Below are 24614 nucleotides of genomic sequence, written 5' to 3'. Positions count from 1 at the left end.
GCTCACACCAGCTAACATGCATGTCATGCAGAGCTGCTGCATGACCTAGTCTGCTACTACTGAAGTAGCACCGTAAAAGTCCGTAAATAAGTACCTGCCCAAAAGAAATACCCCCTTCATTCTTTTGGCTCTGTCCGTTGAAGTCAAGTCAAGCCCGATAAACATACTGCCCAAAATAAGTACCGGTACGGTGCGCACATGCAGTACGTAGCATGTACATCGACATGAAAATGACTTCTCCACTACACACAAGTCAGGTCCGAAAGTTGGTTCGCGCCCTTAAGTCAGTACCCGCCCGAAAGTTAGTACGGGTGTGGTCACTAAATTCGAAAGTAAATACATACTTATTTACGGATTTTTACGGTAAGTCATGTTTTACCAATTCATACAACAATACAATATACTGCCTGCACTGAGTGCACTCTGTAGCAAATCAAAAAGTAATCCAGTCCAGTCAAATAATTGCACACAAACACTACTACCATGCACACACTACTATACTGTAGCATTACTACTATACTGTAGCATTACTACTATACTGTAGCATTACTACCATACTGTAGCATTACTACTATACAGTAGCATTACTACTATACTGTAGCATTACTACTACACTGTAGCATTACTACTATACTGTAGCATTACTACTATACTGTAGCATTACTAATACTGTAGCATTACTACTATACTGTAGCATTACTACTATACTGTAGCATTACTACTATACTGTAGCATTACTACTATACAGTAGCATTACTACTATACTGTAGCATTACTACTATACTGTAGCATTACTAGTAGCTTTCAGTCAGCACTGTGACCATGCACAATACACTGTAGAAGTAATAGGGCTTGACAGTGCTACGTCACAGCATAGCAACAAATTTAAACATTCAAAAACTGGATTTACATGGATCCAAGCACATTTCAAGTGGTCTTACTCACAGCAAGGCGATATTGCCGGTGAAATCGACTGATTTGGCTAATGGGGGTGGGGTGACAACTGCCAACTGCATACGACATGAATGGGTTGCTATGCACCCACATACTGAGGCAATAGCAAAGTCACACCTTAGTGGATCCAAAGTAGAAATCTGGTGTGAACTTACTATTCCCTGGCCGTTTTGTGACATCATCACTTTCACGCCTTATACATCATCATTGCACATCCTTACATCATAATCACATCATAATTACATCATCATTACATCATGCTTACCGTTGCCTGGACTTTGTAATCCTCCAAGACATCCTCAACCTCAGGGACATAATGATCAAAACCTAGCTCCTGCTCGCCGCCACGCCAAAAAACACGAGAACCAGATCCACAGATCACAGCACACAGACAAGCCAGATACGCATACCGTATTTTCCCCATTAAACGTACACGTCTCCAATACTAGTACGTCTCCAACTGTAGTACATGTTGAGTGTGGATCAAAAATATAAAAGGACACGTCTCTAGTAATAGTACATGGCGGAATGATGTGATGGGCATTACTGGGGTACAGGTACTATGGCCCACCTTACTTCGTTTTTCTTACCCGTTTATCATCTTTGTGCCTCTGTACACTGATTCTTACCATGGTTGCATGTATTTACAGATTTACAGTATCATTATCACTAGTTGTTTACCACCCAACTCAGACAGTCAATCTTTCCAGAAACAATAAAAGTACACGTCTCCAATACTAGTACAGTCTCCTATAGTAGTACAGGTCTGACCACCTTTGAAAAAATAAAAAAGACTGTACATTTATTGGGAAAAATACGGTACGTAAGGACAACAGACATGGGGGTACAACCAGCATGGGGCTTCACTAACACGTGAGACAGTCCGCAAAGCGGCTTTACACACCCGTGGAGCTGCTGGCCCCTCAGGAGTTGATGCTGATTGCTGGCGACACATGTGCACCTCCTTCAAAGATGCCTCTGACACCCTATGCGACGCTATCATGGCTTGTGCCCAGCGGCTCGCTACAACTTATGTGGATCCAGCATGTCTCAACGCCTATGTCGCCTGTCGCCTCATCCCTCTGGACAAACAGCCTGGTGTGCGGCCCATTGGCATAGGTGAGGTCCTTAGTTGCATAATTGGAAAGGCCATCCTTGCTGTCATTGGCGGAGACGTCCAAAAGGCCGCAGGAAGTCTTCAGTTGTGTGCTGGGCAGGAATGCGGGATCGAAGCCGCAGTTCACGCCATGCGACAAGTCTTCAACAGCAGCAAGTCTGAGTGTGTTCTCCTTGCGGATGCAACCAATGCCTTCAACAGCATCAACAGGGAAGTGTGCCTCCGCAATGTACAGCACCTCTGCCCAGCGTTGGCCCCAATCGCCATCAATTGTTACCGCCACTCAGCCACCCTATATGTAGGTGGTGAGTCTATGCTCTCCAGTGAAGGTACCACCCAGGGTGATCCAATAGCGATGCCGCTGTACGCTATTGCCACCCTTCCTCTCTTGCAGGGAGTTGCATCCGAGGGTCCCAAGCCTGGTATGCTGACGACTCTGCGGCTGGTGGCAAGGTGAGGCCTTTTCGCCAATGGTGGGATAGCCTTGCCGAGAAAGGGCCCTCTTTTGGGTACCTCCCCAATCCAGCAAAGTCTATCCTTCTCGTCAAGCCAGAGTTCCTGGATGAGGCACGCCGAGTTTTCCAGTCGACTGGCGTTCAGATCCGATCTGATGGCGTCCGATATCTGGGGTCAGCCATTGGCTCCCCTGAATTCATCACCCGGTACATTGAGGAAGCGGCACGCTCCCGGTGCGATCAGCTCACGAAGCTATCCGAGATTGCTCTGACCCAGCCTCAAGCAGCTTACTCTGCCTTCGTCCACGGGTTCAAGAGCAAATGGGCTTTCCTCTGCCGCACAACACCTCAGCTGACTGTGGCTCTGGAAGAATTGGATTCCTTAGTCACTAGTAAGTTCATCCCGGCTCTGTTGAGTCGTCCGGATAGTAACATGGAACGCACTCTGCTCGCTTTGCCCTGCCGTTTTGGTGGCCTGGGCCTCGTCGTCCCCAGCTCTATGGCTTCACAGCATCAGTCGTCCCTTGCCCTAACCGATTCCCTAGTGCAACGGATTGTCCGCCAGGACCCATCTCTGGGTGATGCACTGGTGTTCATCCGCACCCAGAAGCGTCTTGCCACCTCCCAATCTCGGGATGCACTGTGGGCTGAGGTCACGATGATTACTGCTACCCTTAATGCCGACCAGCAGCGTGTCATCCAACTTGCCTCTGAGAAGGGTGCTTCAAGTTGGCTGACCTGTAGGCCCCTCGCACGTCATGGCTTCTCTCTCAGTAAGGTGTGATCTAGCAGCGATTTTCATTTACACTATTTTTATTAGTTTGCTTCACACCTTTTATCAGTCATTACGTAATAAAACGGTATGATTTATAATGCAGTGGCAGTACCAGGCGTGGGCCATCCCCTGGATTATCAAAATGGGTGCCTTATCATTTTTCTGTTGTTTTTACACTTCTTCGTGCTTTGTAAATAAGTTTTCCCTCCATTCTGTCAGCTTTATTACTTTATCATTTTGGTCATCTTTTGTATTTTCATGACATGATTGTATCGGTTTATTAATATTGCCCGTACAAGAGGTTTCGTACACGTAAAAAAACAAAAAAAAAACAACCAGCATGGGGGAGGGGGTACAACCAGCATGGGAGAGGGGTACAACCAGCATGGGAGAGGGGTACAACCAGCATGGGAGAGGGGTACAACCAGCATGGGAGAGGGGTACAACCAGCATGAATATTCACATCCTGGACAGCAGTACAATGAACATGACACCATTTGCCAGCCACTGCTGCTTGCATCTACATGTACTTGAAAGTATAGACTACAAGCACATACATCCAATGGAGCACGCAAATGTGTGTGAGCACACACACACCAGTGCACTATAAAGCCAGAAAACAAGCCATCCGCTACAAAAGTGAAGACGCAGTGCAACTTCAGTATGTATAACACCTCCGCGAGGCATACCATCACTCTGAAATAGCGAGCTACACGGTACTTTGTATCTGAGATTCAACCCAGGGTATGTGTACTTGGGCATACCGAAGGTTCACTGTTCAACAAGACAAGTATGAGTGCATGCATGTGTACCGGACACACAGGGAGACCAGATGGTGACACTGCACAGTTCCCACTCACCTTCAGTGCAGCAAGGATGTGCTCAGGACCAATGGTCTTCTTGGCTTGCCGACCACACTCCTCATTGGCCTCTGCCGCCAGTAGATGTATAAACTCTGCATATGCACATGTACACAGAGAAGCAAGTAATACAGTCTTGTACATGTACACAGAGAAGCAAGTAATACACATGTACATGTGTAAATGTGTACACAGGACAATGCAACACATGGCACATACCTACCACACATGATACTCGTACATACGTACAGTACATGTACTACACAAGGCACATATCTACAGTACAACACATAGCACACATGTACAGTACTACACATGATAATTATATACCTACTGACACATGTACATGCCTAGTGCATAAGTATACGATGCAGTAGCACACAGCACTCGTAAACAATAGTTACATGGCACATCCAACACATGACACACACCTACCTACACACATACCTACCCACATGCCGACTAATCCTCAGGTTGTGAAAAGTGCTCAGTGCGCGGAGGTCGGAGCAAACAATAACGTGGGTACGCAGCAACGGTACAATCAAGTCTTCTCTGCCGTTACTCAGAGTTTCGAGTGCAAAACCTTCCTTAGGCAGCAAACCTAGAAACTGCTATTCACCTAGCATATATACCCTAAGATCTAAAGAAGAGGGTGAAGGCAGGGAGGGTGAAGGCGCGATGAGTCCGAAGGGGTGAGGACAAGGGGTGAGGAAAGGTCAAAAATTAGCTCGATTATGACAAGGTAGTAAGATACTAAGATGAAGCGCAAGGTTGAGTAGCATGGTGATCACGCTTTAGTATTTTAATATAGACCTAGCAGAGAAACGGCGGTAAAACACACACCTGGCAAAATGGCGGTACATACACGCCTACCCACACAAAGCGCTCTCTAAGCTGTAAAATTCTGGCCAAGAGCTCTCCTTCCCTCAACACTATCACCTGTTTGCCCACGGGGCTTAGTCGACGCATGGCTGGTGATGTATCCACATACATACAGCTGGCTGGTACATCAGTTAGCGCCTGGCGCATAGGTGATGACACAGCAGCGACTTGGCTCGGATAGGGACGTGCGGGTTGTGTGTTTACCGCCACTTTGCCAGGTGTAACCACCGCTTCCCTTCTATTATTAATTAAGATGCTGCATTGGAGTCTTCACGTCTTTCTACTATGACCGTAGCACAAACGATAAAGGCTGGTCAAACAGTGCAGTAATGCACATAGCACAGGCACTTTTGCTTTGCCCGTACAAGAGGCTTTTCGTAGCACAGGTTGGTCAAACAGTGCAGTGATACATGCAGTGATACATGCAGTGATACATGCAGTGATATATGCAGTGATATATGCAGTGATACATATAGCACAAGTAGTGGAGACGGGTGGGTCACACCTGCAGTGTAAAGGAGCCACCCAGCTCCCATACTTGTGTTATATTGAACACTGCACTGTTTGACCAGTTTCTGTCACATGTGCTACATTTAGGGGTGAAAGTTGGCACTGAGATCCCGAGTTCGAGTACTCTGATTTTCTCCGATCGAATATTCGAGTATTCGAGTATTCTTGATATTCTAAACATTGCACACCAACCGCCTCAAAAATCACATGATACAACCCTGATTGAACCGATTGGCAGTTCTTTTCTCGGGTGTATTGGTTGGTGGATCATTTGGGCTCTCTCTACTCGTGCACAAATGTTCACCACACAGTCTGCACATCAATATCTGCTGACTGCTGCTCTGAAACTGCAGACTTCTGTGGTAAATGTATGTACCATGTATGAGCGAGTACTCTGATTTATTCCGAGTACGATTATATTCGAAAAATCCAAACGAGTATTCGAATATTCGGTATAATTGTTTCACCCCTAGCTACATTCAACACAAAAGCATGATCGCCGTGCTACAAAGCTGAGCACACTGCGCGTCACACCCATCGAGTCATCTTATTATCTTCAATACAACCTTTCTATCCCTTCTCCTCACCCTTCTGAGGGGCCGCTACATGAGAAACATAAGCCCAGGCTTATTTTTTAAAATCCCAAGCCTCTTGTATGGACAAAAATACCATCTTGGTCAATTCAACCCTAGGCTTACGATAAGCCCCCTCCCCCCCCCCCCCCTTGAATTGTCACCCAGTCATTTTAGAGCGGGCGTTGATATGGTGTGGCGGGCTTATTCAGCTCGCCCCGAGCTGAACTGGTCCTACCCTTGACCCCGAGCTTATCCAACCAGGGCTCATTTTCTCATGTAAACGGTCAAGAAAATAAGCTCTGGGCTTGTAAGCGATTTTTTCGTATTTTTCGATTTTGCCTCGTGAACCGGAGAGGATTTCGTCGTGGACAGTGCGTCTCTTGTTTCTCTTCTTGGCGATATTTCTTAAGAATTTTTGTTCAGCAAAGGCTTCACCTTTTTGGGAAAAAAGTGACAATTGGAAAGGCAGTAGAAGCGTGAGAAGGCACGTCTTGACCCAAGTTTCATCTCCATGAACATTTACCACTGCCTTCATGTGCAATTTGAAAAATCAAATGCACGCATAACTCGCAGTCACCCACTTGAACTCAGCTGCGCACAACTGTCATGTAAACGGTTGAAAAATAAGCCCGAGGCGAGTAAGCCTGGGCTTATTTTTCTCATGTAAACGGCCCCTAAGTCATTGTGCCTTCACCCTCCCTGTCTCCCCCTCTTCTTCAGCTCTTTGGGTGTATGCACTATGCACGTAATAGGCAAAAGGCAGTTTTTAGTCATGCTGTCAGCAGCAGCAGCAGCTGCACTCATTGAAACACCTAAGGCAGCACGATTGGTACTGCAAGCAACACTAGCAGCACGGATACAGTACCAGCACTGTGAAATAGCCGAATACACGAATACATGTAGCTAGCTAGCAATCACAACTAACCTGTACAGCAGTTGAGAACCAGCTCCCTTGCGTCATTGGATATACGCATGTTTGGCAACATCTCCTTTATCAACTTATTCACAGCCGCTGCACACAAACACACATGGGTTCAGTTTCGCTGATGAGGCCACATTGTATACAAGTCATTGAATCCAGCAAAGATGCAGGCAGGGTACCATCAGTAGGACCTATCGCAAGTACTGGTACATGTAGTGTCGTGGACGTGGAGATCGGGGCCGGCACCCTCAGTGCATACAGAATGTTGCATGGGTGTGCCGTATGCGTGCTCACAGCTGCATGGCCAGCGCCCTGGGGCCGCTTGACCTCCGACCGGATGGCCATGTCCACGACAGTACATTGTGTGCTGCAAATACAGTGTACTATCTCTTAGACAACACTAGTATAGTGGATGTAGTGCACTGAACTGCACCACTCTCTGCTACCGGTATTCATTCATGCACTATCCAGCTATACGGTTCACCACAGCAGTGTCGCCATCTATCACACAACGGTCATACAGTGTGGCATAGGATTACAGTGTACATGTATTGCATAACATGCATTCTCCAAAGGCAAATGGATGCCTATCAAGGGAGTTTCCTCGGACTGACTGTGCGAGACAGGGAGGGAGAAATAGAGAGAAAAAAAGTGTGAGTGTGAGTGTGTGAGTGTGTGAGTGTGTGAGTGGTGTGTGTGTGTGTGTGTGTGTGTGTGTGTGTGTGTGTGTGTGTGTGTGTGGTGTATGTGTGCGTGTGTGTGTGTGTGTGTGTGTGTGTGTGTGTGTGTGTGTGTGTGTGTGCCACATGGTGTTTGTGGCGCGCCAGCTAATCGAGAAGGCCATCGAACATGATACGCCACTGTATGTCATATTTGTCGACCTGAAGAAGGCTTATGACAGCATACCTCGTGAGGCGTTGTGGCTTGTCCTCGGGAAGCTCGGTATTCCACCTACCCTTCTCAGCTTGATTCGGTGCCTACATGTCGGCATGAGGGCTCGGGTTCGTATATCTGGTCGCTTGACGGAGGACATATATGTTAACAATGGTCTTCGCCAAGGCTGTACTCTTGCCCCCACCTTATTCAATCTGTATTTTGCTGCCGTAATGTCGTCTTGGCCTTCCCGCTCTTCTGTTCCCGGCGTGTCCCTGCGCTCACGCCCTGGCCGGAAGCTCGTTGGGGATCGAACAACCAAGGCGCGACTGAACACGTACCAAGTTACCGAGTCCCAGTTCGCTGATGATGCCGCTGTATACACCACATCAAGAGAACATCTGGAGACCCTGGCAAACGAGTTCATCGCCTGTGCCTCTCAGCGGGGTCTCACTGTCAGCATCGTCAAGACCAAGGCCATACCAGTCGGCCTGGGGGACCTACAACCTGATGCCGTCCTCGATGATGGTGGGGTTGTGGAGATGGTCTCCGGGTTTACTTACCTCGGTAGTGTGGTGAGTTGCGATGGGTCACTGGACGTGGAGATCACCTCCCGCTTGGCCAAGGCATCTCGTGTGTTTGGTTGCCTCCTGACCCCGATTTTCCGGTGCCGGGGTTTATCCATCGGCATTAAGTGCATGGTATATCGCGCTTTTGTCCTGAGCACTCTGTTCTACGGTGCAGAGACATGGGCTGTGAAGGCTACCCACGTCCATTGGCTGACCGTCTTCCATCGCTCCTGTATTCGGTCTATCCTCGGCGTATCGCGGATCCAGCAGTGGGAGGACAGGCTCACATCGGCAGAATTGGGCAGGCGATTTGGCATGTCTCTTGACGTCTCCGATTTGCTGCGACAGCATCGTTTGCGCTGGCTGGGGCACATTGCACGTATGGAGGAACACCGCACTCCGCAGCAGATGGTATTTGGCGAGTTATATGCCACTCGCCCACGCCATCGTCCGAAGAAGCGATGGCGTGACGTTGTTGTCACTGACCTAGCTGCGGCCCAGATCGGAGAGGGAGAATGGACCCGTCAAGCCCAGGATCGCCCAACCTGGAGGCGGTTGTGTTGTCAGCAGCCTCCTCCACCCGGACCGAAAGAGTTCCGTTGCGCATGTGGCCGTCCCTTTGGCCGCATTGGTGACCTGAAGAGGCACGCCCCCCACTGCCGCGCCTGAGCCATCATCGCTATGTGATGGGCGTTCAAGGTCCAAGGTGTGTGTGTGTGAAAGAAAGAAATAGAGGGGGGGGGGGGGGGGGGGGGAAGAGATGTATGATAATATTTAGAGAAACGCGTCCGAAGGAGACTAGAGATCTGCATGCAGTGTTTTAGTACAGTACTATCAAATAGCAGTGTACATGCACTGGAGATCATAGCTATACAGGTACAGAGAAGAGAGACACAAACTGTGTTGCTGTTACTAGCGATCATCAAACAGCAAGTCCCTTCTCTGTGCCTGTATGAGGTTCTGGGTCTAGGTGCATTGAGCACTGTCTTGTGCTGCCGCAACTCACTGCGGCTCTGACTGAGACCTAAACTGCATATACATGACTGTAACACGTAATAGAGACATCAGCTACAGATGCCATTCAGCCTGGGCCTGGCCAGGAGCTTAGGCCGCAACCACACTACGTCAAAATCACAGTACAAATTTTCAGGCTAATCTCAGTACAAGTCGGTACGCAACCACACTACACTTTCCGGTCTGTATAGATGACGTTTTCACGCGACCAGCACGTGACGTTGTCATACCAAAGCATGTGCCATGCGGTGGAAAAGACCGGGAAATTCAAAAACAATGCTGATGCTGATGCTATACGCTATACGTACGAAGACCAGGTACAAAAAAAGTTGTACACAGGAGATGGAGCGCGAAAACGACGAAAACGACAAACGCGGCTTTCTACAGGGTGCGCCGGTTGCTGAAAACCTACTAAGTGCATTTTGCATTTCGGGCGGGTCGCCATGACGATTTCTACTGTAATGCCGTTTGTACGCGATTTTGTACCTAGTGTGGTTGCAGCCTTAGCTTAGCTGCCGTAATACAGGGTGTAGTGTTGTATGGATTCTTCGCACGGGTTTATATAGGCCTGCTACACTGTAGGACATCTTCTCTGTCAATCATTTGTATTAGACTCTCCAAGCTAGTCTAAGAAACAAGACTTGAATTGATGCAAACTTCGTTGACAGTAATAAGCTGTGTTGGATAGCCAACAAGCAAAAGAAAAGAAACTCCACAGATGTTGATCGTTCTCCTCTGACACTACACTATAGGCTATTAGCACAGTACATGTACATTGTTGTAGATATCGTATTCATTTATTCACTGTCCATAGAAATCTTCAGCAGATACCTATGGCGTCATTGATCTGTGAATTGAAACTGAATTCACTACACAACTCAAATAAATCTCACTCTGAAAAATAGGATTCGGTGAAGAAGTTTTATCCGAACTACTCCCCTATTTAAAGGAGAAAGCTGAGTGTCTAGATTTTGATCACATACAAATCAAAAAGCAGTAGAGTATTATTTTCGAATTTCGCCAATACTATTTCATTCACGAATTCAAACTCACTTCTCGGCAGCGAAATATCATCGTCAGGGGGTCCTCCGTCCGCCATTGCCACGAATCAAGTAAATGAAGAAGCAAACTGATTAGTAAAAGGTCTCGATGGTTGGCATTACACATCCAACTCTCAAACGCCGTTCAAAATTGAAATGCATGAAATGAAGTCAAAATCAAAACAAAACTGAAAAGTCAAACCACCATCAAAACTACGGCTCAAAACTACGGGCCAGTGGCAGTAGATCTACGGTAGCTAGCCGCGCGCTGTACATGTACGAGTACGAGAAGTCAACAAAGTGCAAGACAGAGAAATCAAGACTCGACTCATCAGCAAAATTTAAAACCCAACGAAAAAGGCTGCGCGATGCCGTGAACATTTTTGACAAACTAAAAAACGCATGGGTTTCGTGTGCACGAAATTCGAAACAGGGTCATCTGGTCATGGTTCAACCAAACCTCCATCCATATGGCCATATCCATCAATTATTCAATGATTATGTGCAATGGCCATGCAGTATAATTGCAAGCATTTCGAAGTAAATTATTTTAGACACAGAGACCTTGATTGTAGAAGTAGTTGTTGGAGACAGTACAGGTGGAAGTTGTGGAGGAGGTGGTGCAGTCTGTAGATTGCACAACCTGCGTGTATGATGGATGACGTTGGCAGTATCTTCCCCACACTGCTTCCTGTGGATTCGAAATTCAAAATTTATGAAGGTTTCATCAATGTGAAAGTAAGAAACTTTTATACATTGTAAATGTGCAATGATTTTTACCAGCTTGTTTAAAATCCCATACTTTCGCCACTGGAAACTAGAGTTTATCATAGCATCAGTACGGCCAGCCTGAACTGTGAACAGCTAAAACTGACAGAGTCGAGAGATTCAAAATAATATGTCCAAGTGAATTCACCGAGGATACGTTTGATCATGACGGCCCGGTACAGAACTGAACAATCGGAATATCTTAAAAACAGCAGCAGCCTTGAGCAGATCAAAGGATGATGCATATACCGTAAAGTACTGTTGATCCCCCCCCCCCCCCCCATCCATGTCGCTTCCCAGCTGGGTTTTCGGCAGGGGGCGGGAATTAGATCAAGGCTGTCAAGTGCAGTACGATGTACAAAAACGTGGAAGTTCTGACTCGATGTGCTGGATTGTGCACATTGTTATCCTGCACTCGCACGTATTGCGTAGAGCAGTGCATGCGTCGGTTCAATATCGTATTTCGTTGTACATACGCTGAAGTAGCTTCACAGGCAGAAAATCGACAGGGGGCGGCAATTAGAGAGGGGGCGGATCAACGGTACTTTACGGTACTATATTTCCCTATCACTGTGTGTATGGCCATGTAGTGTGATTGGCGTTGGCGGAAAACTCGGCGGAAAACTCCAATACCGGTCGGTACATGTACTGTAAACCCCGGGAAATTTTGGCAACAGGAGAGCTCCGTGGTCTTTGCGAATGGACTGATTTCGCTAAGGTTTGACGTCGCGAACTCCCAGCGTCCTGTGTCATGTACATAGTTGAGTTCTTCAATCACTAAATACTAAATTGAAATACCGAGAAACGACCATCAAAATGAAGTCGTTGAATATATTTGTCGTTAAACTAAACACCAGCGCTTTGGCCGAGTGGTTGTGGGCTTGCCTGCGAATCACAAGGTCCCGAGTTCGAGACTCGCGCTGGGAGCAGGGAGCGTGTACTGTGCTAGCAAATGCGGTGATGCACGCGTGAACCACTTTACATGCAGTGAACTGCGCCGACACCCACGGTCAACTGGGTGCTCACTACTCGGAGTGAGGGTAACATGGATGCAGCTAACGAGGTTAGCCCCCTTGTCGGGCATTGGTTGTGAGACTTACCACCTCACCCTCGCCGTTAGGCGCTGCATCTGCCACCCTGGTATCACAGGCATGGTGGTGGCCTGGCACATGCGAAACTTCCTAAGCTGGTTGTGTTTCTCAACGCAATTGTATAGCCGGTGGTAACGCGGACGTGCAAACTTTACTTTACTAAACTAAACTTTGTCGAGTTTACAGTGCTGCACTTCGCATACTTTGTGGCACATCAACTGATCCATATTTGGAAACAGTGTAAAACGTTGAACGGCCAAATTGCTCCAGCTGCTCGAGGTCCGAGACCATAGCAGTCAGAATATTATCCGAATGCAGTAGTTCCGGAATGGATGCACCAGTTTCTGAATGATTGCACCAGTTCCGGAGCGATTGCACCAGTTCTGGAAGGAATGATAGGACCAGTTTCGGAATGATTGGATCAGTTTCGGAATGATTGGACCAGTTTCGGAATGATTGGACCGTTTCGGAATGATTGCACCAATTCCGGAATGATTGCAGCAGGTCTGGAAGGAATGCACCAGTTTCGGAATGATAGGACCAGTTTCGGAATGATAGGACCAGTTTCGGAATGATAGGACCAGTTTCGGAATGATTGGACCAGTTTCGGAATGATTGGACCAGTTTTGGAATGATTGGACCAGTTTCTGAATGATTGGACCAATTTCTGAATGATTGGACCAGTTTCGGAATAAACGCACTACATTGTACAGTGAGGAAGACGACCTCTCAAGGGACCTTCAAACGTGACCTCTTCTACCAGGTGGTCTCCGTATCCAGGGTCATTAGGCTGGAAAGCACCCCCCCCCCCCTTGTTTCTGGTTATGCTGGTCCTCTGGGACAGGTTATCAATTTGAGGACGCATACAGGTTAAACACCCTGACGTCGATAAACGTGTGCTCAAACCGGCAACTTCAAAGGCAACTGGCCATGATGGCAGGTACATCTAGGCAGCCTTGTTCTTGGACATTCACGGAGTGAAGGCGAAATTTCTCTCCTGTCACTGACTGGAAGTGGGGTTTCACTGCCCCACACATCATATATATCGTGACGTGCCGTGATGTCACACACGTCACTGTGGCATATGGTAGGAAATCCACATGTGGGGCATGAAAGAGCGGGCCGGGTGGTGAACTTACTTGGCACCGCACGGGAAATCCGATGGCAGTCGGGGCTGGCAAATAACTGCATGTGCTGTGTGCTTGTTTCACTGTGTTCCCAATACAGGAGGACACGTTTCATGTACGCATTGAGCTGCCTGCTGGATACCAGCCTGGTGTTAGCACACTGGATGGCACTATGTATGTGAGAATCAATGCATTCCACTCTGCGTGTGTAATTGTCACAGGTGTATGCATGAACAGGTATGCTTGCATGCAGGAGCTCATGCGCACACCATCACAGACGTGTTTCATGCACTGTCTGAGCGGCTGCGTTTCCCAAACTAGGCTGTCACCATGTTCAACGGCAATGTTCATAGGGTCGTGATGTTTTTTCAAGACTGTTTGCTGCACTCGCATCAACAGAATTTATGCTATGGCCTGGTCCCAGTACTATGGCCTGATCCCAGTACTATGGGCTGGGCATTGCACAACCTTACTTTCATGCTTCAATGCCTTCATATGCAAACTGACTGCTGTTTCTCATAATTCACGTTCTCTCTCTCTCTCTCTCTCTTCTCTCTCTCTCTCTCTCTTCTCTCTCTCTCTCTCTCTCTCTCTCTCTCTCTCTCTCTCTCTCTCTCTCTCTCTCTCTCTCTCTCTCTCTCTCTCAAGCAGACTTGACGGCGACCATCGATTGTCTTTGTTGCTAGCTGACTGCGTGGACGTTATTAGCCAAGTAAGGCACAGTGCGTGTGCCATAGCCTGTGTAGATCCAACTTCCTCGAGTTAAAACGTTAATATGCTCCATGGCTTGCGTGAGAGTCATTCAGTTCCGCATCCGTCATTGGGATATAGGTCATGCAATTTCATCATGGATCGGAGTGACATGGCAATGCTAGTTTGCCACTTCATTCATTAGCGTGTATGATGATGATGATGATGATGTCATTCGCATAACTACTCTACCCTGAAAGGCCCCACGGCTGATATCCAAGCATAACCTTCTCTCAGCCCATTGCATAAAGGGTACTAGTCGTACAGAGGAGAATTAAAGTTGCGCGAGACTGAGAGTATGCAGGCAGTGTTGCACTTTTTTTTGTAAGTGAATAATAAAGATATCAGCCTTTATCAGTTCTACAATGGAACTGTGATGAGACTGACCGTCATGGGATAAGGGCTGGAGTAGTTGCCTGCCTTACCCCTCATTGTTCCATTCCCATGTCTCAACTATGCTTTGGTCTCTGTTTTGTGTGTGTTTTTCTCGTATAGCGGCTCTCCCTTAGCAACACTCTGTCTGCTTTCCTGGTGGAGTTCAAGCATATAGTGGTACGTAGCCTGCGATTTGTTATCTCACTAATTGTGTTTCAAATGAACCAAGTTCTTATTTGGTTTTGTTGGTTCAGTGTAGAGTATTAAGTTACTACTTCTTTAAAGTACAAGAAAGGAGTGGTGAAGAGCATAACTGTGTTGGTGTTACCCTGTGTCCTATTTGAGGCAAGCATTGGTATATCCATTGATGGAGTCTAATCTCCTGAGAACAGGTCGTGTATAGGAATGAAACAATTGAATGCTTGCTGGCATCTCCTGTCGCACAGTTGACCTTCACCATGGCCACTTTGACAGCGGGGATCAACTTGAACTGTTCAAACTTCTCCAGGGCTCGTACCCAGTACATCCTCAGTTGCACTGGGCTGAGAACAAAATGTTCTTCATCACATGCAACGGCAGCTTCGGGTCTGCGTCTATGGTCTTACTTGAAGTAGGAGTTTCAGGGAATGAACGGGTTCCGAAGACAATCGCTGGACGCTTGGGAGAGGGTTCTATCATGTGTGCGGCCTCCTCAAGCAACGCGCCTGAATAAAGAGGAGTAGAGGAACATGCAGGTTTATTTATCTCACCTCCCGGGTACAACGTGTGAGGCAAAGTGATAGCATTGACCAATCAAACAGTTTTCCCGCATAATAGAATCATCCGATCAGAATTCAGACCAATGCCAATGGAGTGGAGCTCTGCTATTACATACACTTACGTGGAAAAGGAAACTGTGCTGCTTCTAATTATAGTATCGAAGTACTGTACAAGCAGAAAATTTCGTCCGTCAATAATTTCGTCTAACTCCAAAGAAAGGGAGTTCGTCCAGTTGTAAATTTCGTCCATGGATGATAAGAGTGTATTCTTGGGCGAAAAAGACAAAATTAAATTCCAGACGAATATTTCTGCTCGTACAGTACTTCTTATCCAGCCCTACTTCCATATGGAGCCATACCCCCATGACCCGGGCAATGTCTGTACTAAGCAAACATGCTTATCAGAGCACCTACTGGATGAGCTCCACTGTCTTGTTTCCCCTGAATGCATCGCTCGCTTTTCAACGTGCTGGTGACCGTACCGGATTACACGTTCAATATCAATTACTGGGGAGGAATCTTTTTTCTTTGGAAACGGAGCGGAGCGTCTCTGTAAGTTTGTATACTGGGGAGGAGTTAAAAAAACCTGTTTTGAAAAATGTCAGTCCAATAGACTGACCCTAAAAGTAATGTTTACTATTCGCCTGTTTCTCTACTCTTCATAGGAGCATTGCCTGGCGACATCTAATACAGCAAGCGAGCAGGCATTAGCCCTGCCGCCAAAGTTCTTCTCGAAGATTGTGGAGGAGATTGGTGTGATTGGCTGGGAGAGGTATGCGTGAACTCACACACTTTTTTAATGTTTTTAAAAGCTGTTCTTAACGGTACTGGCGTTCTACGCCTAACTGCCAATCAGCTCTAGGACGTCTTGGATGCGCACTCCAACAGCCTTCCAACTAAATTACTTGGAAGGTTCTACTTGTAAGTTATAGGAATAACATAGGAGGGTAAGGTGCGTGCAACCAAGACAAGCGCAAGCTGGAAGTCTTCAATTCCCCTTCAATTGATGTTTGCATCTTAGAGCCACACAAGTTGTGACTGGTGTAGCTGGACATTATAGCATAACTAAGTCTTGTAGTTCCTTGGTCCTATTCTTTTCTACTGTTTGTCGAATGTGTGATGTGTGTTAATTAGTCACTGGTACTATCCCTGATTGGGGCACTCAGTCACAGCTAGAATATCATCATCATCACCTCTCTATCTCTGTGCATGTGTTCCCGACCCGTGTGTGCAGACTGACCTTTGTTGACCCGTCGTTCTCCTCCCTCCAGCTCTCTGCCCAGTAAGTTCATGAACATGTTCAATGTAATGTACATACATGTGCCGTTGCCGTGCCATGTCACTGTAAGTATGACTGTGACTTGTAAGATGCAGGCTACATTGTAGGTGCAGGTCGAATCCAGTGCCGAGTGATACATCGGAACATGCTGGTCCCAGCATGTTCACCATTTTGTTATGTTGTACACATGTTCTGCTGTAGAGATGATGCTCAAAGAACTCATCCCATAACAGTGCACCTGCATTCCAATGTAAGTAAATGAGCGACTGAGTGACTGTTGCCCGGCACTCCATGGAGAGGCACTGCTGCAAATTGAATTAAAACTTCTATAATTTTTTGCTTTGTTATCGCACGAGCTGATTGTTTAGTAACTGGTGGTGTTAGTGGACATTATAGTGTAACTTGTAGTTTCTTGGTCCTTTTTACTTTTTATTTTTTGCTTTCTTTCTCTTACCCTTGTCTCCCAACTATATTGACTTATAGAGTGTGCTGTTATAATGAGGAAACCGACTCTCTCTCTCTATCTCTATCTCTCTTTCTCTCTCTCTCTCTCTCACACACACACACACACACACACACACACACACACACACACACACACACACACACACACACACATACTCTCTCTCTCTCTCTCTCTCTCTCTCTCTCTCTCTTTTATTTACAGTATCCAATCAGTGCTCCACGTTGTACTGTGGACTTGCCCGTGGCATTTGACCTGCGCTGGTCATCTAAGGTACCGTACGTGTTGTATTGTTCTCTGTGTGTGTCTGTGTGAGCGGATTTGCCGTATAAGTTTTAGGCAAATTTTGGGGCGATTTCTTGTACGATTTATATTTCGCCAATTTTCAGTGCTTGCATGTGGTGGAGCGGGCCCCCGGCCAATCACTGACGTCTTTTTACCATAACAGCAGAGAGCATCTGTGCAGATCGTGAACTGGCTGCACTGGATCACTACTACAATGTAGACGCTAGCCTTTTCAGGCTTTTGCTTCTGTGGCTCGTGTGAAAAACAAAATTATTTCTGCTCTCTAACGTCTACTACAGTCTGGCACAGCTGTGTACCACGTATAAGGTGTACACAGACAGGCAGACAAGCAAATTCGCATGCCGTTGTGTGAATGGGTAGTCCGACGCAGTCGGTCGATTTCATGTCGGTGTCGGAGCATGGCATTGGCCGAAAAACCGGCCTAGTGTGAACCAGGCGTAAGCTTTCTTTCGTGTTGTATTTTATGTGTTTGCGTGCATCAGGGTGGCTGTTTGCAGGAGGTGTACGACCAGTTCACCCAAGTAAGTCCACATTGCTGCAGTGTGCAGCTAAGAGTGTATGTACTACTCCATACTCATCATCATGGCCTGGTGGGACAGTTGCGAGGCACGACAGCGCCTACACGCGAGGGTGGTGGTAGCTGGAGTGCAGTGGATGCATATATTGAGACCATACATATGGCAGGGGAGGGAAAGGGAGGAACAGTTCGCCCCCCATGAATTGATGCACCGTTGAAAACTGCACTGCAGGCATCTCGGATCACACCTGGCTTTTCATGAAGATTGAACTTTTTAATTAGAAATATGCACTAGCTTAGGGTATGAAACTTCAAGCAGCGGCTAATATTTGTTGAAGTTGTTCCAGCTACATGTATGTGTTCATGTAGCATGTGTGTCATTCATTAGTCACTTGTCTAGTAAACTAATACGGTGACTGAGTAATAGCACTATAATCGTACTTGTACTTGTACACTCTTTGCCCAGGCTTTGAAGCTGTACCAGGACTTTTGGAACTTGATGGACGAGATCGACTCCAATGTCTGGGTACTGGAGCCGGAAAAGCCCAATCGAAGCGCATTGCTACGCCGTATTGCTATTAGTAAGCTGGCCAGGGTGCTTGTGTCTGCTGCTTGTTTTGTGCCTGGTTGTGCTTTCTGTTGTGCTTGTTTGTAGTAGTACTAGTAGTAGTATTTATTGTTTTACTTGAGTAATCAAGTAGCGTTTACTTGGGTATAGTTTTGTTTGATGAGTGATTGCTGGCTGGGATCACATTCTATAGTCTGCAATGTAAGTTATTAATATGCAGTACTGCAGCAGTAAGTAGGACCTTGTTACCTTGTTGCACACTGTGCTGCTCTTAGGTGTGAGTTTGACTCCGGTACTGATGTCACTGTTTGTGTACGTGTATGTGTGTGTGTGTGTGTGTGTGTGTGTGTGTGTGTGTGTGTGTGTGTGTGTGTGTGTGTGTGTGTGTGCGTGTGTGTGCATGTTTGTGTGCATGTTTGTGTGCATGTTTGTTTATGCGTGTGTTTTCAGGTAGTACAGCATCTGTACAGATTGAAGTAGATCCAGTGAAGCCAAGGTCCTTGCCAATCATGCAGTTACTGGGTGCTGCACAAGGTGAGTGTTGAGGCATGGGTTTCTTGTCTTACTCCTGGTGACAGCTAGCCCTAGCTAATACCTAGTACTGCCTGGGGGGCAAGTTCTACAACAATGTGACAAAGACTCGCAATGTTCACTTGCTACTGGTCCCAACAGATTCTGGAGTTTTTTTTTGCTTCACTTGTATGACGCATCTTTTCTATAATTTAATTCGCATACAGTTTGCCATCACATGGAGGGCTTCTTAGGGGTCGTCGCAAAAGTTTTTTGTCGTCCCTGAAACGAACATGATTCATTTGGGGGGGGGGGGGGGGGGTGCGAGCCAAAATCGCAAGTCGACCAACACTGTACATATGACATGTACATGCATGCGATTTTCGTCGTCCAGCATAGCAAGCTGTGTTCGTTTCAGGGGGAGGGGAGAGGGTCCGAGTACGAAATGAACGCTGTTCGTTTCAGGGACGACAGAAAACCTTTGCGACGACCCCTTAGATACTTGTTTCCTTCTGCTCAGTGAAATTTGATTCATAACTAAAGTAGCACTGCACCCTGTTCGAGTACCCAGTGTTGATGGTGTTGGTGGTGCTACTTGTAGGTTTATGAAGTGCCCGCTCGCTATTTTATTCATGAGGTCGAATTTTGCTGTCCAGTACTTTATCTGCACTTGTAAGTTGTTGACAGCCTGCTTTAGTACCCAATGACTTGCCTGCACTTCTATGTTGTTCTGTGTTGTTCTGCAGCTGTGGCGCCGCTCAAGGAACACTTGAATCGCAATTTAGACCAATGGTATGGTGCCTTGTACTAGTACATGTATGCAGTAGACGGTATCTCACTAAACACTCCCACCCATGCACCCATCTCTCCCACCCATGCACCCATGCACCCATCTCTGCCTCACTAAACACTCCCACCCATGCACCCATCTCTCCCACCCATGCACCATCACACACTGATAGAATATGCTCTTAGCTCTAAAGAAGGAATGTGTTGCCATATTCCAATCCTGACGTTTGGATGATGGGCTTGCGCACACTTGTACGTAGACCTACACCCAGGTCACACAACAGTTGAGATAAGCAAATTCTGTTGCTGATGATGTCATGTCTTACACCACTCACTAGATAATAGATCTCTGTACTGTATTTCATGTGTGTGTTCTTCAGGGACCTGTATCAATCCATACTGGATAATCTCACTGTGCTACTCGGTGTGGAGTTTCCCAGCAAGGCTACCACCAAAGAAGAGGTACTAGTACTTGTACATGTAGTGGGATCACTGGGATGGGGTTAGGGTCAACCCGTTCTATGGTTGCCGTAGCGAGACAAGGAACTTGAATCAACTGGTTCTCACATGATTCAGCTCTTGCTCTGTGTTGGAAGTTGGAATAAGAGACTTTCCCCCGTGTAGATTGCTGGTGTGCTCACCGCTGTGTGCTTGTTCTTGTCTCATCCAGGAATTATTCGTCGCTTGTGGTATATGTTACACATATCGTCTCAACAATGCCACTCCGGTGGAGGCCTGTGCGTATGAACGATGCAAGCAACCCTTCCATCAACTGTGTCTCTATGAGGTGCGCTCTCTATCCTCTCTATCTATCTCTCTCTCTCTCTCTCTCTCTCTCTCTCTCACTCTCTCACTCTCACTCTCTCTCTCTCACTCTCTCTCTCTCACTCTCGCTCACTCTCACTCTCTCTCTCTCTCTCTCTCTCTCACTCACTCACGCACTCACTTACTGTCTCGTCACTGCTTTAGAATTTAGATGTTTTCTTTTGTGTTGATGTGGTGTTGGCGTTGGTGATGATGGTGTTGATGTTATAATAGTGATACTTTTTTGTTTGTTACCGGATGAGACCACACGACACTTGCGGACTATTAAAATGAAGATGGCATCAACAAAAATATTGTTGTGATGAGTCGACTAATTTGTTGTTATGGATTTGTATTGTGTGCTGTTAGTGGCTGCGGACTCTGTCCACAAGTCGTGTGAGCTACAATGTCATCTTTGGAACGTGTCCATATTGCTCTCAGGTGAGTGATTGCATGTTTTACCAGGTTCTACCGCGTTTGACCCAAGAAATTGTGGTGGGTGACTTTGGAAACTTTGTCAGGATTTTGACCGGCAACAGATGAAATCTTCATCCATAGCTTACTGCTACAGTAAAGTGACATGTAGGTAGACCAGTGGGAGTGATAGATCCAGGGAGATTGCTGCATAGCCTACAAAAGAAGGAGGAATATTTCAAAAATGTTAATCGAATTGTTACGAAGATGAGTTACCCAAAGACAAACTGTGATCACTTTGCCCACTGATTGAAAGTGCGTGGTGCTTCAGGTGTCTGGCTTGTGTGCATGTTGTTGCTGCTGTCGATGTTGTTGTTTTGAAAGGATTTGTACTGCCCAGATCACAGGGGGAAGTGCATTATTTCTTTTCTGCTGCAGTCCTGCTCTGTAGCTCCTTCCAATTGTTCTGTTTTGCTTGTGGCTGTTTTCTTCTTGTCCCTGCAGCCAATCTCTGTGAAGACGGCCAGTTGAGCAGAGGAGAGAGTGTTGTGACTTGGAACAGTTTTCAGTACTACTCACTACTTGCTGCGACTTTCCCCAATCACGACTTGCTGGGACTTTCCCCACTCACCTATGCACCCAGTAGTACTTGTGCTGGTGTGGTTCTTCACCACTCCATGCATGCTGGGATGTCTTGCAACTGGTGAGTGGTGGACGCACTAGCTGTACTCCTACTCCAGCCAAGCATGCTGCTCCACTGGACTCGACCACCGCTTGCACTGCTCCATATGTGAGAGTCGAGGTCCACATACCCTGCGCATCATGTACAGCGAGTGACACGCACATGCAGGAGTAACGTTATGCGAGGCTGTGGCGCGTGTCACTTGTATGTCAGGCAGCTGCGATTCCAGAATGTAGAGATACTCTCAGTGGAACATGCTGCTCTTGCACCCCGGGTGTCTCCTTAACCGTGCTGTTCCGTGTAGCTACGGCCAACCTTGGGCGAGAGGATGTTGTATACTGCTGATACTGACACATGACAAGAGCAAGTCCTGTATACCAGTATTCTGCTCCGTGATGCTATGAGGCTGGTACAGCAACAATAAGACTGAGAGAGAGATGAACATCCATGCCCGGTGGGCGTGCAGGAACATTGAACACGACCCTAGTGTCACATCGGCTTTGCTACCCATGCACATCATGTCCATGGTCGGGGTACGTTTCTAACTTTCTATGCATGAGTTTTGATGAATTTGTAATGTTATGATGTGAATGTTCAATGTAGTACAGTACATGTGCATGCTTTACGATGGCAGCATCTTACAAGGCGGAGGACACTCTGTATGTGTTAAACTATCAAGCAAGGCTTGCATACACCAGTACATGACTACATGTATGTCGTTGCATGACGATGCCGATGACACGGCATACATGTATACCTAAGTTACTCAATTTTTGCGGACAGCATGCTGTTTCTTTCTTTGTGAACTCATCAGCGCAGCACAGAGAAAATGAGGCCGAACCTGATAGCAATGAAAATAAAATTTCCAAAGCCAGATTTAAATCAGGCCTGAACATTTCTTGCCAGAGTGCTCAAACTGACAAGTCAGTTATATCTAAGTTATCAAGCAAGGCTTGTATATCCAGTACATGTACATGTTGAAGTTACTCTGAGGTACTGGCCACACTGACACTCTGGACCATAGCTTGACACCATTTTCCTATGGGTTGTGGCATAGTACAAAACGTATACCCCATGTCGTATTCCACAATGGCTGCATGGGTACAACCAAACTGATCTTGCTTGCCATTGGACAACATATACCATTGGCATCAGGCATGCAGCCAGAGTGTGGCATGCACATGTATCTTCTGCTTGGCTATTACCGGTACAAGTGGTTGGCTATTAGAATCACTTCGAAGTACATGTACTCGGCTATTGTGGTGTGACTGGCACATATGGTCCTGTCCACAAGATATGCTACTATATTCGCCAAAAAATCCGGCCAATGCTGCACAAGGTAGTCGACTACCATGTGCAGCATTGGCCGGATTTTGGCAAATATAGTAGTTATTGGGTGTTGTACAGTTGTGCTAGATTGCGTCTGTCTAGTGCGTGTCTAACTGGTTTCTGTGTTTGCTACTTACATGTGTTCTGCACTGCAGGTTAGCTCTATCCCTCTCAGTCTCCAAATTCACTCCGTTTGTGTTTCCAACGGCGACCTGGCTTCTGTATTGTGCTGTGACCATTCTACCCGTAATACAATACGAACTAGGGAGTCGTGAAACGGCTCTGATGGCTCACTGATACGCACTGTAGACTCATTGCAGAATGACAGGGTATCGGTTAGAATAGTTGCAATTCCAGGACTAACTTATCTGTGTTCTTGCTGCTTTGCTCATTTTCATGGGCCATGGGTGCCGCCGCATGCGTGCACAAGAATGCCGAGGGTGTCTCATTCCGTGTAATTGTGTTGTTTCCCCGACTCTACACGCCTGCACTTCTTGTTAGACAACTCGCTGTCCTGTCAGGCTGTGTGCGTGTATGACAATCGATGCTCTATTCCATCTACACGGTGATTATAATGACTGCTGATGCTGCTGTAAATCATTGCCCTGGTGGGGTCACATGACTGCTGATGCTGCTGTAAATCATTGCCCTGGTGGGGTCACATGACTGCTGATGCTGCTGTAAATCATTGCCCTGGTGGGGTCACATGACTGCTGATGCTGCTGTAAATCATTGCCCTGGTGGGGTCACATGACTGCTGATGCTGCTGTAAATCATTGCCCTGGTGGGGTTACATAATACTGCTAATAACCTGAGTACTAGTACATGACTGTCTACTAGTAACGTGCTGAGATTGCTGACAGGTGATCTCAGTCTATCATCGATGCATCATGTAACATGGATGACGTCATTATGCTTTGCGTTGAGTGGCAAGCCACTGCTTGTGATGTAGCCGTCAAGGAGACGTAAAATGCGACTCCCCATATCCCTGGTAGCCGAATGCAAACACCAGGCTGTGATGATTATAGTGATGTAATCACATACTTCAGTAGCTTCTATACTGTAGTCTAGACTATGGTACTACTTGTAAACTGCAGCACCTCTACTCTATCCAATGTTAATGTAATACCCGGTTAGCGGCGGTAGCCATTCACCAGAAAGAACCAAGTTACTTGTTGACCAGCAACTAACTTAATCTGTTGCCAGTGTTCTACCATAAGTATAGTCTCAGTGCTCATTCATTCCCACCTCTCTCTTCCATGTCCCACCTCACACACTGATTGTTCAGCATACAAGCAAGCAAGAGTTGATGATGTCGAACGGCATCAATTTCTTTTTAAGGGAAAACCAGATGCAGGACAATAATAGTCAAGGCAATTGTTTCCCAGAAGAGGGTATTATAATTTAATGATCACCGGTTGTGACGCTGGAATAATATAGAAATAAATACGAATGCTGGTATCGAAAGTTAGGAAAAAGTAGACAAATAATTTGTGCGATGGACGATATGCTAGTACACAATGACCAACAATACGGGT

The 24614-nt window shown here is 46.7% G+C and overlaps 2 protein-coding genes across 2 annotated transcripts in view; one reads left to right on the top strand and one right to left on the bottom strand.

Moving 5' to 3' along the window:
* Positions 1–10779, bottom strand: part of LOC135813787 (protein Dr1-like) — a 14526-nt gene extending 3747 nt beyond the window's left edge. Inside the window, exons 1-4 of the mRNA XM_065326793.1 lie at positions 10560–10779; positions 7054–7140; positions 4162–4256; positions 1220–1288 (exon numbers count right to left, since the gene is read on the bottom strand). Of these exons, the coding sequence (XP_065182865.1) occupies positions 1220–1288; positions 4162–4256; positions 7054–7140; positions 10560–10605 (297 nt within the window). The 5' untranslated portion in view covers positions 10606–10779. The remainder of the gene's footprint in view (positions 1–1219; positions 1289–4161; positions 4257–7053; positions 7141–10559) is intronic.
* Positions 10780–11073: 294 nt separating this feature from the next.
* LOC135813785 (E3 ubiquitin-protein ligase FANCL-like) lies at positions 11074–23508 on the top strand. The gene is made up of 17 exons (XM_065326791.1): positions 11074–11284; positions 13633–13706; positions 14184–14244; positions 14778–14834; positions 16081–16187; positions 16650–16697; positions 16896–16944; positions 17362–17430; positions 17946–17984; positions 18447–18561; positions 18999–19082; positions 19805–19850; positions 20228–20309; positions 20518–20634; positions 21021–21092; positions 21570–22280; positions 23232–23508. The coding sequence occupies exons 1-16, from the start codon at positions 11198–11200 to the stop codon at positions 21594–21596; spliced, it is 1134 nt and encodes a 377-aa protein (XP_065182863.1). The 5' UTR covers positions 11074–11197; the 3' UTR covers positions 21597–22280; positions 23232–23508.
* The last annotated feature ends 1106 nt before the right edge of the window (positions 23509–24614 follow it).

The sequence above is a fragment of the Sycon ciliatum genome, chromosome 4 (assembly GCF_964019385.1).
Source record: "Sycon ciliatum chromosome 4, ocSycCili1.1, whole genome shotgun sequence".
Taxonomy (NCBI): domain Eukaryota; kingdom Metazoa; phylum Porifera; class Calcarea; order Leucosolenida; family Sycettidae; genus Sycon; species Sycon ciliatum.
Note: the sequence above shows the minus strand (reverse complement) of the source record. Positions and strands in the feature narration are given on the sequence as shown.

Excerpts from the sequence above, each read along its gene's own strand:
- LOC135813785 (XM_065326791.1), top strand. The coding sequence starts at position 11,198 with ATGATGGATGACGTTGGCAGTATCTTCCCCACACTGCTTCCTGTGGAT. Across the intron at positions 17,431-17,945 it reads ACCTGCGCTGGTCATCTAAG|GGTGGCTGTTTGCAGGAGGT; the intron begins GTACCGTACGTG and ends TGCGTGCATCAG. Across the intron at positions 19,851-20,227 it reads AATCGCAATTTAGACCAATG|GGACCTGTATCAATCCATAC; the intron begins GTATGGTGCCTT and ends TGTGTTCTTCAG.